At 40.4% G+C, this 18055-nt stretch overlaps 1 protein-coding gene across 1 annotated transcript; it reads left to right on the top strand.

Moving 5' to 3' along the window:
* The first annotated feature begins 125 nt into the window (after positions 1-125).
* On the top strand, positions 126-16682 carry snx2 (sorting nexin 2). Its single transcript, XM_086075338.1, has 14 exons — positions 126-314; positions 2348-2423; positions 3428-3588; positions 3658-3721; positions 3827-4018; positions 4723-4801; positions 5623-5698; positions 7574-7687; positions 7804-7897; positions 8144-8349; positions 9569-9712; positions 14425-14505; positions 14595-14666; positions 15976-16682. Exons 1-14 carry the CDS (start codon positions 213-215, stop codon positions 16024-16026), a joined length of 1512 nt encoding a protein of 503 aa, XP_085931464.1. The 5' UTR covers positions 126-212; the 3' UTR covers positions 16027-16682.
* The last annotated feature ends 1373 nt before the right edge of the window (positions 16683-18055 follow it).

The following is an 18055-nucleotide window of genomic DNA, read 5'->3' as shown; positions in this document are numbered from 1 at the left end:
CATTAAAAACGTATGCGCTTCCCGACTAGCCAAGTCACTTCCTGTCACATGACCACACTGGGCACCCCACATGACTCCTCCGCCCCGCCCCTCCCGCTTGTCAGTTACTCCGCCGCGGAGGTTAGCTCCTGGCTGTAGCCGTAGCCGTCATCGTGAGTTCTACGTTAGTTAGCTCAAAGCAAACCCCCCTTCGGGAACCACGTACGCAGGCAATGGCGGCCACAGCCAGGGACCCTGCGCCGAACTACAGTGACTTCCAGGAGGTGGAGAACGCTGAGGACCTGTTCCAGGAGCTGGCGGTCGGCCCTCGCGAGGTGAGTCGGGATTGGAGAGGGCTGGGCTTGGCTGTGTTGTCAAGCTAGCACGCGGACGGAGGAGGGGGACCTTTAAAAACAATTCTTAATTTGCTCCTTTGGTAGAATACGACTATTTGTCAACAAAAAGCTGTTCAAAAAACGGTTTAATAATAAATAATGTGTCGTGACTTTAATGTGTCTACGGAAGCCGTCGAGGATGTCCTGTTTTGACGCGAGCAAACAAGACTGATTAGGTGCGCGCGCATATCGGTGGCCGTGCGTCAGGTGACAGTCACGCAGGTGAGAATGGGACGTTCACTGACAATAGGGAAACACAGGAATTCCCTGTGGCTACTTGGGTGTGTTTAGTTATCTTTTACACAGATTTTTTGTTGGTTTGGTGGGTTGGATCAATTTGACTGACTATTCTGCCAAAGTTCAGAGGTCATCAGGTGTCTCATGAGAAATCCAATTTCACTTGAGTGGTACAAATAATGCTGTATCTCAATGTTTATCAATGGCAGCAACGTATATTGACGGGCAAAAAAAAATCAAATGTTCTTCCACGAGATGACAGAAGGTATACACCGCTAACCTCTTTGTCCACTTTTTGTAACATTTTTCTTTGGTCAATAAAGATTGCGAAACACTGGTTTGGATTGACAGTTCACTCCTTTGTTTCACTTTTTTGTCCAGTCAGCAGTTGAAATTCTTCCCTGCTCATGTTTGTCTTCCTGTTTTGTGTGTTTGTGCTGAATCAGGAGTGAGGAAGCTCCTGGTTGTCATTTTCTTCAATTGAAATGTGTTGTTATTGTAGGGCGCCTTCACCGACTGCATCACAAATGTTTACGCCATTGTTCTTTTTAATGGGTTTGTGCGGTGTTCACGAAGGTTTGAATAAAGAGTTGCACACCGTCGAGTGTTGTGCCACAACATGCTGGGCATCGCTGAGTTCTACTAGAAGAGATGCAGCGCAATCACAGAAGAGGCAAAGAAGGTCCCTAACTAGTAACGCTTGTTCTTCTTACAGAGGATAGCAGACCTGTGAGCGTTTTTGTATGTCTTGCCACTCTGTATGGGTAAAGTAGGAGATGTTTTAAAGATACGCTTTTTACTTTTTACTTGTTTTTTTGGGGGGCTCAATCTTTTATTTCTTATGCGATCTATTTGGTGTATTACGAAAAACTAATCAAAACTACTTGCTTTTTACTGAATATTTACTGTAGGTATTATTTGGAGAACTACTTTTTACTTGTAATTGAGCCATATTCGTAAGTAGGAGTACTTTTACTTGAGTAGAATGACTACCCGTACCGGTTGTTGAGTATTAACAATAGCCTACTGTAACATCAAAGTTATTTTCAATTAGCATTCAGCTAGCAGGCCATTTTGCTGTTTAAATATTAAATTTTCTTCATTCATATGCCAATGGTGTTTTGCATATTTATGTTAGCATTAAGCTCAGACTTTTATAAAACCAAATAATATGGTTTGGTTGAAGCTTTTGCTTTCTAAATATGAAATGGTAAATTCTCGTTTGTGCTCTGCTTAGTTTGTATGTGATCCCCTAAAAGGATACCATACTTCCTATGCTAATTTGTGTTAGCCGCCTATGACCTTTCCCATTATCTGTTAGCATTAAGCTACCTGATATTGTTGGGTTGATCATTTTGTTGTGTTTAGATACATGTTTGTTTTTATTATTATTTTTAAGCGTGTGGAAAAGACTAAAACTATAAAGAAAAGTCCGTTCTTTTTATGTGGTCTCTCTCTGTTTGGATCATAACATCCATGAGAAACGGGGGTTCCTTTTTTTTGGGTTATTTTCAAACTTGTTTTGCCTGTCAAAGTGATATCAAAGGAAGCGTTTGAGCGCGAAAAGACACGGTCGGCCGGCACCTCACTTGTGTCAATATTGAAAGGCGTAACCGCCGTGTGGCCGTTCCACGTGCCGGCAGAGCCAAGACACGCCTCCGGTGCTTTGGACGAGCGTCGACCACGTGTTGAGCTCGTTTCTCGGTGTGACGCCATTTCTGTTTGTCCCACTGCAGGAAGTTGACCAAAGCAGCGGGAGGGCCAACGGCCCCAAGCAGGACTTTGACCATGACGCAGACGACCTGTTTGCAGGTAAGCGCTCGCTCCATGACGTCATAAAGCATGCAAGGACTTGTCAGTTGTAATAATTCCGTGACCAAGCCTGTAACTATTTATTTGTATATCAATTTAATATTATTAAATTTAATTATTTAATTATTTAAAATTATTAAATAAATTAAAAAAATACTGATATTTTTTTTGTTGCTGGTTTTTAATGATCTAAATAAAAAAATATCACTCTATTGCATAAAAATATACTAACAAAAAATAAGACAAAGTAAATGAGAATGTATGTTACTGTGAAGGGATGTGCAATTCATCGAAATTTAATTACAATTTTAATTATTACACTCCACAATTACAAAACCAGCATAGTTGTTAAAAAAAGATTATTAATGCAAATTTTTGAGTTGTTGAAATTTTAAAATAACTAAGTTAATAAAATTAGTTAATTATAGTGTTTGAAAGAATTTAATTTGCCTTAATATTTTTTAATTAGTTTTTTTTACATTTAAACATTTTCTTGTTTTGTACCAAAAATCCCATAATCGAGTAGCCGTATGTCCTGCAGTATTTGTGTGTTGAAATCAAAATTAAAGAATGGGCGTGGCCTAGTTAGTGACTGCCAGTTGGTGCTGTTGCTTTTTACAAATGTGTTCATTTTGTATTTGCCTGTTATTGCCATTCAATAAATGGCTTAAAGGGCATCGGCAAATGTGGCTGTCCTTGCCCACATGTGAGGGCATTGCAGTGCCTGAGTTGCATAAAAATTGTACGTAAATAAACGAATGACAACGCTAGAAGATGAAATGCAAATAGCTTTACCATAAAAGTTAAACATAACTTTATACTTCACTGTATCATGCACAATTTCAACATTTCATTCAGTGATACTTTCCTCTACCACAAGAGGGCGCCTGCTTACCACATTCAAACAACACTACAAAATGGCTGAAGAAATGATTCCCAACACGGCCGTCGTCTCTGGAACGAGCCAGCCTCCATTTTGTCTTCCGTGTGTGCGTGTGTCATAGAAGCCACAGAGGAGGTGTCGCTGGACAGTCCGGAGAGAGACGTGCTGTTGTCGGACGGCCCCTCGCCCGCCATCACCCCCATCACGCCGCCCAGCTCCGCCATCACGCCACGCTTAGGACACGCCCACGACGACATGTTTACGCACACTTCCTTCGATGAGGTAAACGTCCGCCAACAAACAAGCGGACACATGTAACAATGTTGCATGTTGCGTTTTGCTTTTGTTCAGCTCGAAGAAGAGTCCAGCGACACGTTGGACGTTCTCATCTCTGTGTCGGACCCCGAAAAAGTCGGTGAGTCCTTCCTCTTCACTCATCGTCCTCAACTCAAAGCGCGCCACGCGATCCGCGTGGCCGCCATTTCTCGTCATCGCGTGACCACATTTTGTTTGTTCCCAGGCGACGGCATGAACGCGTACATGGCCTACAAGGTCACCACCAAAGTGTCGGCGGCGGCGGCGTTGTTCAGGCTCACCGAGTTCTCGGTCAAGCGCCGCTTCAGCGACTTCCTGGGCCTTCACGGGAAGCTGGCGTCCAAATACATGCACGTGGGCTACATCGTGCCGCCCGCGCCCGAGAAGAGCATCGTGGGTACGTTGCTGCGGCAGCACAAACGCAGCTTCTTCACAGTTCACATATATTGATGTCTTCTTAACTCATTTGCTCCCAAAAATGTATAAACAAGTTCTATTTTAAATATTGCCATGGTCCCAAAAACAGATTTATACGTTTAAAAAAATAAATAAATGTTTTTTTGATGCAGCCTTTGACCCGAAGAGGTCGCTTAAAGCAATGGTAGTTATTACAAAAACGGCCAGCAGGTGGTAGCAGAGTAGAAGAGATCAACCTGGGCCGTGTTGCAAAAGAGCTGATTTACCCACAGTTCTAAACAGATTTGTGAATAATGATGAACCTTAGGTATATTCCAATGCTAATCGCTTCAAAACGTAAACAGATAGAAATATACTTTTTTTGCCTGATGAAAGAAGAGACTCTAATCTTTCTTTTGGTAGCTTCCATGTTTTTATAGCAATAGAACACAATATTCTGTGGGTCTTGCAAAATCAGTCAAAATCCAGTAAAACAGACTGAAGCGAAGGGGCTTGCTTCAGTGAAAATGGCTGCGAGTGAATGAGTTAAAACAGGGGTTAGGGTTAGTCCTTTTTTTCAGTTTTTCAGGAAATACTAAAAATGTAACCATTCGCATCAAGAGGAGTTGATTTAGGCAAAAAAAAAAAAAGCAAAAAAATGACATCATTTTTAGGAGGGTGACGATATGATACATTTGCGTGTAGGAATGACCAAGGTGAAGGTCGGGAAGGAGGACCAATCGTCAAACGAGTTTGTGGAGAAGAGAAGGTTGGCCTTGGAGAGGTACGATGATGTCACCTCTTTGATGTTGAAACATCATGAAACATTACCGCTTTTGTCCATTGGGCGGCGCCATAATCAACATCAACTGAAAGCTCCTTCGTGTTGCTTTAACGAGATGAACGAGTGTTACCGTTGATTTCACATTCTCAAATATTTGACGTAGAGATAATGGAGGGTTTTCAGGGCCGATACCGATTATTATTATTATTATTATTATTATTATTATTATTATTAAGGACTACTAAAAGGGAAAATATTGGCAAAAAATACAAACCCCAAATCTTTTTTGTAAGCATATGTTATTGAACAACGTTTAGGGTTCGTAAAATATTGGAGTTAAAAAAAATAAAATCTTAGTCAATATACATCAAATCTAATAAAAGTTCAGGAATCTTCCAAAGGCAGTCTTCAAATGTTAAATAAAAACTTAAGCAAATAGCTCCCAATTATTTGCTACAGTAAATAAAAAAATGTATATATATATATATCAGAAGTATTAAAAATGTACTCCATCTAGTTTTAATTTCAAAGAAAGACAGAAAGTGCGGAGAGTTCCCAGGGTCAGAGGCATCCATGAAAATATAAATAATTAGTCGGCCCAAGCGATAATCGGTCCATCTCTAATTTGATGAGCAATTGTTGCCTCTTTGATTTCACATTTTGGAATTTGTGTTCACCTCTCGTCTTAAGTCTTATCTCTTTGAGTTCACATTCTTCACCTGACGAGTTGGTGTTGCCTCATCCGACGTCACATGTTCTTCCCGCCGCGTCTTCTGATGACGTCACATGCTCTGAACAACCTCTTTGATGTCGTGGCGCAGGTACCTGATGCGCACGGTGCAGCATCCCGTCCTGCTCAAGGATCCCGACCTCGTGCAATTCCTGGAGAGTCCCGAGGTAAACAAACAAACAAACAAACAAACGTCTCGCACCCCCACACCCTGTGGTACCCTCTGGGAGCAGGCTGGCGAGCGCGGGGGCGTGGCCTACGAAATAAATGGCGGTCTGTCAGCGACTTAACAGATGAATTGTGGGACGCTTGAGTGAGCGCGGCGTCCCGTCCGGCCCACTTAATGATACACAACCAGGAGGGGGGCTATAAATGAAAAGCACCCCGTGGTCCCTAACCCCCCCACCCCCCCACCCCGCCTCCCTTCATTTAGCCTCAACAAGGACCCCCGAGACCACGCCTCCGCTTAAATGGCTTTGAGGGGGGGTTGGGGTGCGACCAACCACGTGCGAAAGTAAACTTTTCCGAAATGAAGAAAAATGAGCTCTCACGCCGGCGCTCGGATTTAATCTGGAATGCGGACGACGTTCCAATCGCTTTGAGGGAGGTTGCGCGGAATGACGGGAATTAAAGCGGGGGAGGGCGAGACGGCGACAAAGCGATTGTGTCCAACGCGAGACGGCGGCGGCTAATTAAACGGGGAGAAACAAACGTCACAAGTCATTTTGTGTCATCAAACACGACGCCAGCTTCTTCCATTGGGGGGCGCCGTCACGCCACCACGTTAGCTTAGCATCAGTTGTATGCTTTCAGCTCACCACACACACAGACACACACACCCCCCCACACACACACACACACACACACAGACGTCCCCACGGAGTCACAACAGAAGAGACGGAATTTATCCGCTTGTGCTTTTAACACAGAACTCAGAAAAGACGGTATATTGATTTCACACAGACATGATATCTTGCAGTTGGATAATTAGATGACACCAGCATCTGGTGTGGCATATATTCAAAGGTGGCAAATCCAGGTGCAGAAAGTAAAAACCCTGCCAAGGTTTGCCTTTAGCCCCAGGTGCTAGCTAGCTAGCTCTCTAGCTAGCTCCCATGGTGCTTGTTTACCTTCTACACAGAACTCAACAAAGTCAGAATTTGCTGTGGCTGATCACTTTAACACAGAGCCACAGAAAAATAGTTAGGTGGTCTTGTGTGATGTATGTCAAATAAATCTGGTGAATTAGTGAAGCCAGCATTTGAAATTTGAAACCATCGCAGGATGTAATCGATGCCAGATTATTGTGGGGTTTTTTTTGCCTCAAGTATCGGAGGCTGGTATCGACACCCTCCGTGAGAACCCGATACCTTACAATTCGGCCCTGGCATTTTGACCCAACCTGGCCCAGAGGAAAAAAAAGATAAATAGAACTTTGTCTTTTGCCCATTAAAAAAGGAAAACATTCAACTCAAAATCTCAAATTTAGCTGTTTGGATTATAGGAAGACAATTTAAAGCCATTAATGAATGTCTTGTTATTTTACACCTGAACCATGTAAAAATAAGAATGCACTTAAAAAGTTGTTCCTAAATCCTACACGACTATATTAGACATTTTGAATAGATTTTTTTAAATTTCATGATAAAAGCGCTTCACAAAATACACTCTAAAAACAGTTGGGTCAAAAATGGACCAATCCGCGACTTGAGACTCGATTTGAGTCAAGTTTGCGTCAAGAAATGAGTCTTTCAGCATAAAACAAGTCATAATTATTGGGCAGATCCTTTAATTGGGTGAAAAAATGGCGTCATTTTGAAAGAAAGTTGGGTTGGTCCATCATTGGGTTACTTTTGACCCAAATGCGACGTGATTTTTCCGATCCGTTGCTCCACTAATCCCTCATCATTACCTCTGCCTTTGGCTTCTCGCTATTATTCCCTCGCCCCTCTTCAACACCCCTGGTACCGTTCACGCTGAACCGCAACGCAGCGAAAAAAGGGTGTCTTTGGTGAGTTGTGTGCGCGTGCGTGTGATTCCAGTTGCCGCGGGCCGTCAACACGCAAGCTCTGAGCAGCGCGGGCCTCCTCAGGATGGTCAACAAGGCGGCCGACGCCGTCAACAAGATGACCATCAAGATGAACGAGTCGGATGCCGTGAGTTGCCCGAGGGGGGGGGGGGGGGGGGGGGGGTCGGGTGCGAGGGGGGGCGGGGGGGTGTAATCTTGTTACCGTGATGGACGGCTTCATGTGTGTGTTTTTGTGTGTGTCAGTGGTTCGAGGAGAAACAACAACATTTTGACAATCTCGACGTACAACTGAGGAAACTTCACGCCAGCGTCGAGTCGCTTGTGTGTCACAGGAAAGGTACGCAAGTAGCGCGAGCGGGTTGCGTGTGTAAATGTGGACGTGTGCGCGCGTGCGTTTACATCCATGACATCATGAAATAGTGCAGCACGTCTTGTCGTCAGCTCAGTGTGTGTGTGTGTGTGTGTGTGTGTGTGTGTGTGTGTGTGTGTGTGTGTGTGTGTGTGTGTGTGTGTGTGTGTGTGTGTGTGTGTGTGCGCGTGTGTGTGTGCGTGCGCGTGTGTGTGTGCGCGCGCGCACGGGCAGAGTTGTCCCAGAACACGGCGCAGTTCGCCAAGTCGGCGGCCATGTTGGGCAACAGCGAGGACCACACGGCGCTGTCGCGAGCCTTGTCTCAGCTGGCCGAGGTGGAGGAGAAGCTGGAGCAGCAGTACCAGCAGCAGGCCAACGCCGACTTCTACTTGCTGGCCGAGCTCCTCGGCGACTACGTGCGCCTCCTCGCCGCCGTCAAGGTGGAAATAATTCCATTAAGTTTTCCAAAATTTCAACATCATTTCTTCATTTAATCATTTATTTATTTATTTTTATTTAAAAAAAAATGAAGTGTAATAAGTTTCCAGTGTTTTTTTATAAAGTGGAAATTTAAAGGTGCATTGTGCCATCTAATAAAAGGGTCATGTTAAAGCTTTTTTTTTTTTACATTATGCATGCGCCACCAATGCCCAGATGAGTACGAAGAGCCCTGACTGTTTTACTCTGACTGCACCGATCAGCTTTTATCTTCCTTCCCTTTTGTAGTAGAGCGCGGACCCTGCACCCGCCGCAGTTTCTTTTGGGGGAGGGTAGGGCGGAGTTTTTCTTACCTCATCTCTGTGGCTGTCGCTTTAACGTCGCGCACGTACTCGCACACGCACCGTGAACGAGCCTGACACAGATGCTGCAGTGACGCTTTGGGCCAGAGGTGGCAGTCGCGAGTAAAAAAAAATGTGACAAACTGCACAAAGATCCTTTAAATAAATCCATAAATAAAGTATATAATAAAGGTAATCGGCCCGGCTGATAATCGGTCTCTCCCTGTACACGCGTCGGCTTCTTGATGTGAACGGGATACTTGACTCGTTGAGCCATTTTAGCAGTAAAATGTTCATATTTGGTCCAGAATGAATTTGATAACGTCATTATTTTTCTTGTACAATTAATACCTTTTAAAAACAAATTTTTCCACTTGCTGTCGACTGAAGATGACATCACCTGTGCTGAGGAAGTAGGTAACGACCAATCATGGCTCACCTGTTTTCTGGGTTTGGTCAACAAACTGAGCCATGATTGGTCGTTACCTACTTCCTCAGCACAGGTGATGTCATCTTCAGTCGACAGCAAGTGGAAAATTAGTTTTTAAAGGTATTAATTCTACATGGAAAATAATGAAGTTATCAAATTCATTCCGGACAAAATATGAACTTTTTACTGCTCTATGGGTCGGTAACCCCCCCCCACCACACACACACACACACACACACTCACCCGTCTTTTCCAGTAGCGCTCGCTGCTTGGCCGGCACGTTGTGGCACAATGTGGTACTACACTGACAGCCCAGAATTCCGACTTGTCAAAAACATCGAAACACGATGGTTGCTTTTAATGCGGGAACGATGAGGCGCGCTGTAGCCAGGCGGTTCGCTGCATGCCGAGTGTGCTACACGTCTGACCATGTGACGTGTGCGTGTGCAGGGTGTGTTTGAGCAGCGCGTGAAGACCTGGCAGAAGTGGCAGGACACGCAACTTCTCCTGCAGAAGAAACGAGAGGCTGAAGTCAAACTGCAGTTTTCGAACAAGCCCGACAAATTGCAGCAGGCCAAAGAAGACATCAAAGAGGTAAAAAAAAAAAAAGTAGCACACGGCGTCAAAGAGGCAACGCAAATGTGTCGTATTGTTAATGCGTGACATCAGAGGGTAACACTAACTCAGCACGTGATGTAAGAGCTATTTAAAGTCACTTATGGCATTGTTAATTTTTGTATAAGTCTAAGCTGTTTTTAAAAAAAAGACGCTGGTAACATAAGCTCATCACGTTGTAACATCAAAGAGGTGGCATGAGCAGCATCCAAAAGCCAACACTAGCGCTGGAAAAAACATGTAGCATCACAGAGGTAGTAACACGAGCCTGTCACATTATTAAAACATGTTACATCAAAGAGGAAGCATTAGCTCATAACGTTGTTAGGAGATGTAACATCAAAGAGGTAACACTTTTCACGTGAACACGTGACATCAAAGAGGCAACACTAGCTTATCACATTGTTGTATGTTTTACATCAAAGAGGCTAATCTAACTTGTATTGTTAGAACATGTTACATTTAGAAAAATTAAAAAAAAAAAACATGTTACATCAAAGAGGTAATACTCGTTACGATGGTGACGCTAGCTTATGAGGTGAGACAAGTCACATCAATGAGGTAACGCCAGTGTATCACATTATTAAAACATTTTACATCAAAGAGGAAGCATTAGCTCATAACGTTGTTAGGAGATGTAACATCAAAGAGGTTACACTAGCTTATCACATTGTTGTATGTTTTACATCAAAGAGGCTAATCTAACTTGTATTGTTAGAACGTGTTACATTTAGAAAAAGAAAAACAAAGAACATGTTACATCAAAGAGGTAATACTCGTTACGATGGTGACGCAAGCTTATGAGGTGAGACAAGTCACATCAATGAGGTAACGCCAGTGTATCACATTATTAAAACATTTTACATCAAAGAGGAAGCATTAGCTCATAACGTTGTTAGGAGATGTAACATCAAAGAGGTAACACTTATCACGTGAACACGTGACATCAAAGAGGCAACACTAGCTTATCACATTGTTGTATGTTTTACATCAAAGAGGCTAATCTAACTTGTATTGTTAGAACGTGTTACATTTGGAAAAAGAAAAAAAAGAACATGTTACATCAAAGAGGTAATACTCGTTACGATGGTGACGCTAGCTTACGAGGTGAGACAAGTCACATCAATGAGGTAACGCCAGTGTATCACATTATTAAAACATTTTACATCAAAGAGGAAGCATTAGCTCATAACGTTGTTAGGAGATGTAACATCAAAGAGGTAACACTTATCACGTGAACACGTGACATCAAAGAGGCAACACTAGCTTATCACATTGTTGTATGTTTTACATCAAAGAGGCTAATCTAACTTGTATTGTTAGAACGTGTTACATTTGGAAAAAGAAAAAAAAGAACATGTTACATCAAAGAGGTAATACTCGTTACGATGGTGACGCTAGCTTACGAGGTGAGACAAGTCACATCAATGAGGTAACGCCAGTGTATCACATTATTAAAACATTTTACATCAAAGAGGAAGCATTAGCTCATAACGTTGTTAGGAGATGTAACATCAAAGAGGTAACACTTATCACGTGAACACGTGACATCAAAGAGGCTACACTAGCTTATCACATTGTTGTATGTTTTACATCAAAGAGGCTAATCTAACTTGTATTGTTAGAACGTGTTACATTTAGAAAAATAAAAACAAAGAACATGTTACATCAAAGGTAATACTCGTTACGATGGTGACGCTAGCTTATGAGGTGAGACAAGGCACATCAATGAGGTAACGCCAGTGTATCACATTAAAACATTTAACATCAAAGAATTAACACTGGCTAATCACATTGGTACTTTTTATATCAAAGACGCTAAGTTAACTTGTACTGTTAGAACATGTTACACCAAAGAGGTAACACCGGTGTCCCAAATGTGAGGCTATCTTATGACACTTTTAGAACACGTTACATTGAAGAGGTGAGACGAGTCGCATCAATGAGGTAACGCTAAAGTATCACATTGTTAGAACATGTCACATCAAAGAGGTAACAATAGTGCTACAATGAGGCGGCACTATCGTATGACACTGTAAGAACATGTCGTATCGAAGGGGTGAGACACAACATCAAAGAGGCAACACTGGCTTGTCATTGTTAGAACACGTTGCATCAAAAAGGTAGCGCTAGCTCTCAACCTTGTTTGATGAGATCAAAGGGGTTTGAACATGTGACATCCAAGAGGTAAACACTGCTATCGCATTAACATCCGGCAGCAAAGAGGTAACGCTGGTGATGTGAGTGAGATCAGAGGTCACACAATTGTATCCCATTGTTGGAACATTTGATATCAAAGAGGATAAACGAGCTCGTCCTATTGCTAGAGCATGTTGCATCAAAGATGTAGCACGAGCAACATCAAAGAGGCAAAGCTACTCGATGCCATGAAATTATTGCTGACTTCATTGTCTGCGTGTTAAAAACAACAACAACAACATAGCGGGGGGAGCACGAGCCCCGCCCCTCCCCTCCCAGACCCGTCCGCCTGGCACGTCCAGTGGAAAATAAAACAAACGCACCTTTGCTACTCACTCAAGTGAAAAGTTTTTGCTTTTGCGGCTGAGGAATTTTACCAGGCGAAGAAGAAGAAAAAATACTTTTATTAGCCCGTCAGCCCACAAATTCAGCCTGCGAGCCGTCTGTCAGAAAGCACACGCACTGTCGGGGGTCCGCTGTTAGTGGAGGAGCCGGGGGGGCGAGGGGGGGGGCTTTAGATGGTGTTGCTGTCAAAAGTCAACGTTTGTCAGTAGAGTTACAACAAGCCTTTATTTACTACGCATGTACACGCCTCGTGCAACCGCACAGCACACGCACCGGAACGCGCACACGCGTACGTTCGTTTCCTCTCGTAAAAAAAAAATGTCACGAATTGTGATGGGCTAATTGTCCACCTTACGTGAACACGAACATGACAAAGTAAAAAGAAGAAGAAAAATGTGTTTTTAGATTATTGCTGGGGCAAAAACAAAAGTGGACAAATGTATTATTTTTAAACGCTTTTAATTTATCGTTAACATAACGCAATTGCCCAAGTCATTTTTTTCAACTTTTGCCTCAAGTATATTGCTATTTTACAATGAGATCAAAATGGCTTTGGCAATTATGTTATTAGGCTAACGATGTGGTAATATTCATATTTTTAAGTTTGTGTATGCAGCCACAATGCCCCCTGGGGGCCATGCATGAAAATGACATCTGCTACTCTTTCTTTAAATAAAAACAAAAAAAACATAACAATATCACAGATAGAATTTGCAACTGACCTCATTGTGACCCAATGAATGAAAACATTATTCATTATTTTTACTTTCAGCAATTTTTGAGGCACTGATAATGATTATATATATATTGTTTTTTTTTGCTTGAATTTTTTTTCCCCATCATGCCTCGCTTCACCAGGAAATTGAAGAGGTAGGACTCTAAGCTCCGCCCACATGGTGCTCGTATTTTTAGCATAGTTTTTCTCTTTTTCATCATTTTCTTGTCACATTTGCATCATATGTGCTCTCATTTTTAATAATTTTTTGGTCTCATCTCACATGGTTTAACTCACATTTTTATCATTTATATCTGGTTATCGTTTTTTATATTTAAATCAAAATGTCATAATTTTTATGTTTTCAGAGTTACAATTATTTATTTTTATGTTATCAGTTTCATATTTCTGTCTCATTTTTATCATTTTGAAGTCCCGTTGTAGTATTTATTGCATCTAAATTTGTCATCTCCATCATATTTGCCTTATTTTTATATTATTGTAAAATCACATTTTCATATTTTGACTTTCATCATATTTTTCTCCTACTTGTCGTTTTCTGTCATCAGTCATGTTTTTAAATGACTTTTATTTCCATCATATTCTTTAAAATCTCTTGTCATATTTTTTATCATAATTTCATACTTTCATGCCATTTTCATCATTTTTTTTATATCATTGTTCTTTTGTAAATTATATTTTAAACATTTGTCATATTAAATGTTATATTTTAATCACTTTAACATTGCAATTTTTATCAGTACTGTTTAAAAAAAATTATCATTTGATCTTTTGCGTCATTTTCCGCACTTGCTGCTTGGAAAAAGAAAACATTTCTGAGTTTGATAGTGAAACAAATGATATATTGTGCATAACATTATTCTAATATTTCTAATATTTTTGATATCGAAAGTATTTGTGAGGTTTCTTCTGTATGTTTTACTTCGTGAAGTTTGTTTCGTGTTTACTGGAACGATCACAACAAAACATTTGACAATTCAGCTCGGAACACGTGATTTGCTATATTCATATTTATCTAATAATAGTTAGTATTTTTTTGCCCTGAGTAAAGATGATTTTTTTTGTGTGTGTCATGTGACACATGACAACCGACAATTTGTACATACATGCGCTTCTTCACATCATTTTACAAATACTAATTAATAAGAGATCACACGCTGTCCATTGACTTTTTTTGGGATGTTCAGGTGGTTCTTTATGTGTTTTTCCACCTAAATATCAAAATGGGTGGCCTTTAATTGTCAGAGGCGCACCTGTCCAATAAGAAGCTCACTCAAGTTAAATACAACTAAACTGTACTCAAGCAGCGATTCTTTCCTCTGCCACCGGAGGGAGCCGGCGTCTCGCTACGGGCCTCAAGGGCCATCTTGGTACAAATGATGCTAACGGCGCTAACGTCCCTGTGTTGCAGTTGGAGGGCAGGGTGCAGCAGGGGGAGCGAGACTTTGAGCAGATTTCCAGAGTCATCCGCCGGGAAGTGAGTCGCTTCGAGGTGAGCCCGCCGGCGAACAACATGGCCGCCTGCGCCACGCCCACTTGTAGCGTTTGTAACCAACCTTGTGGTCGTTTGCGTCATCGCAGAAGGATCGCGTCAACGACTTCAAGAGCATTATCACCAAATACTTGGAAGCCCTCGCGCTCACGCAACAACAGGTAACACAAATTTTGCATTGTAACACGCATATTACGAATCTTATGCTTTTGTATATGAACATGTTTTGTAACAGAATTACTTATTACGCTAATCCAGTGGGAAACAATGATTACCTTTTTATATCAAAAATATATACCAACTTGTTTTAGTCGACTTTTGTCAATAAAATATTGTATATATAAATTTTTGTATCTACAGATTTTCTGTCTAAAAAAATATATTTTGAAGCACTTTTTTTATTAAAAAAATGCATTGAATGCTTTTTATTACACTTTCAGAGCTGCATAAATTGATCTAAACATGTTTTAGTACACTATTAGGACCAATACTGCCAAAATACATTAGTTTTTTGTGTTTTTACTATATTTTTTATATTAGTTTTTTTATTTTCACTTTCAGTCATTTATTTATTTAGTCACTTATTTATTTTTAATTTTGGCAGTTTTGGACCATACGGCCAGGACGAAATGTTATTCAAATGAGGGGGCGGTCCTAAGCGTTATTAAAAAAGTAAAAACTAATTTATTTATTTGTGTGTGTGTGTGTGTATATATATATATATATATATATATATATAATTATTTCCATTTATAGTTTTTATTTATTTATTTAATTTTCAAATTATATTTTTTATATCCATTTTTATTTTCGCTTTTAGTCATTTATTTATTTGGAATTTTGGCCGTTTTGGACCATACTGCCAGGATGAAATGTTATTCAAATGAGGGGGGCGGTCCTAAGCGTGTCTTGGGTTGGGCTCCGCCATTGCAAACTGCCTTTCATTGGTCGAGTGAGCGGCGAACAAGGACACGCTTAGGACCGCCCCCTCATTTGAATAACATTTTGTTATTCAACAGATTATTTATTTCAGTTTATTGTCAGAGAATATGTATTGAAGCATCTTTTAATAATTTTTGTCCACAAAATATTTACAGATTTTTACTATAATATTTAAACTCTGTCATTGCACTTCAGCTGTAATTATAGATTCAAACCTGTTTTTAACAGTATTATTTGTTAAAATATCTGTCAAATACTTAAAAACATCATCATACGTATACAGTCTACTGTATGCGCATGAAGCTTTAAAATATATATACTGTAAATAATAAAAATACTTGGTCACTACTTTGCCGTTTTCACCTGAACATGCATGTAGACATAAATAAATGATAAATGCCAGAAAGCACAACGGATAACATTACATATTTGCCTAAAATATATTGAAACTATTCACTTTGCATTTTTACCATTTCATATCGCTTGTAACTGTATAATAATAATATTTCTTTCTGTGTTTGTGAACAGCTGATAAAGTACTGGGAAGCGTTCTTACCCGAGGCCAAGGCCATCTCATAGAGCACCCACAATGCACCTGGCCTCCGTGTTCCCACGCTAACCGGGAGCTAACATGCTCATCAAACACTGTCGGAACTCTTACTCCTCCTCTTTTTCTTCTTCCTCACCTGATCGGGGCGCTGATTCGTCCCCCCCCCCACGACACTTGAACGACAATGTCCACTTTGTGTTTGCGTGAATTCAGAATCTTTGTCAACTTTTCTTTTTTTCGCCAAACTTTTCTGTCGTGTTCAGCGACGAGGTTCAAAGTAAGGCCATGTTAACTAAAAAGACAGAGTTTATAATACAACAATTGAGATACAACAACTTTGAATATAATAACAAATCAGGTAAATTTCTTGCAAACCAACTTCAACGTAATCGGGAAAAATCGCTTATAACGGCTATTAAAGGTACAACTGGTGAATGTACACAATCACCAGAAGAAATTAATCAAATTTTTTATAATTATTATCACAATTTATACTCAGAAACTAATAAACCTAACCCAGAGCATATTGAGGCATTCCTCAGTAGCTTAAGTATACCTCAGGTAACTACTGAATATAAAGATATGTTAGATGCACCACTTACTATAAACGAGTTGTACAGTGCTCTAGATAGTATGCCAAATGGCAAAGCACCCGGCCCTGATGGTTATCCGGCTATATTTCTAAAGCACTTCTGGTCAATGCTTGCTCCACTATTCTTAAGAGTAGTAACAGAAATTAAAACTAATGGTCACATACGCCCACACATGAATACAGCAGCAATTAAACTTTTATTAAAGCCAGAAAAAGACCCCACCCTTCCATCAAGTTACCGTCCGATTTCACTAATTAACACTGATATTAAAATTATCACTAAGGCTTTTACATCTAGATTAGAAACAGTAATCCCGACAATCATTCATAGCGACCAAACAGGCTTTATTAAAGAGCGTCACTCTACTAATAATATTAGAAGGCTCTTTAACCTTATTAGTATGTCACAGCGGCATGATAAAAAGGCAGTTATTATATCATTGGATGCAGAAAAAGCTTTTGATAAAGTTAACTGGTCCTTCCTCTTTGCTGTTTTAAATAAATTTGGCTTTGGGAAGTCATTTATTCACTGGGTGTCAGTATTATATGATTCTCCTAAAGCTACTGTTACTACTAATGGGATTATATCTAAGAGTTTTACTCTACAGAGAGGCACAAGACAGGGATGCCCACTGTCGCCTTTATTATTTGCAATATTTATTGAACCGCTTGCATTAGCCATACGCCAGGAAAGAATGATTCAAGGAATTCACTCTGGGGTAACAGAACATAAAATTAATCTATATGCCGATGATATTTTACTTTATTTAGAAAAGCCTGCTATTTCATTAGGGGAAGTATTTAACTTAATAACTAAATTCTCACAGTTATCAGACTATTCTATTAACTGGACAAAATCAACACTTCTACCTATTACAGAAAATTCATGGAACCCTGCAAGCCAGGACCCATACTACTCATTTCCTATAGGTAATTTAAAATACTTAGGCATAAAAATCTCACCTAAATTAACTGATTTAGTTCATTTAAATTTCACTCCACTTCTGGATAGCATTTATAGTGACTTGGAGCGCTGGAATAATCTTCCTATTTCTCTAATAGGACGAATAGCCACTATTAAAATGAAAGTTTTACCCAAAATAAACTATTTTTTCTCAATGATTCCATTTAAACCTACGGCTAACTGGTTCCAGTTGTTGGACTCAGCCGTTACAAAATTTTACTGGAAAAAAAAAAAAGCAAAGATTAGTCTATCTACTCTTCAGAAAAATAAATCCAAAGGAGGTCTAGAGGCACCAAATTTTATGCACTATTATATAGCCAACCAGCTACAATATATTATTTTATGGGCACAACCCAATAGAGATACTAACTGTTGGCTGGAACTAGAACAGAAGGATTGTAATAACCTCAGACTCCTAGATTTACTCTTTATTACAACATCGATTAAGCGCCATAACTGCTTTAAAAATCCAATGATTTCCGCCACCCTGACTGCCTGGTGG

Source organism: Leptonotus elevatus, chromosome 5, assembly GCF_054856555.1.
Source record: "Leptonotus elevatus isolate MCC_2025b chromosome 5, RoL_Lele_1.0, whole genome shotgun sequence".
Lineage (NCBI taxonomy): Eukaryota > Metazoa > Chordata > Actinopteri > Syngnathiformes > Syngnathidae > Leptonotus > Leptonotus elevatus.
Note: the sequence above shows the minus strand (reverse complement) of the source record. Positions and strands in the feature narration are given on the sequence as shown.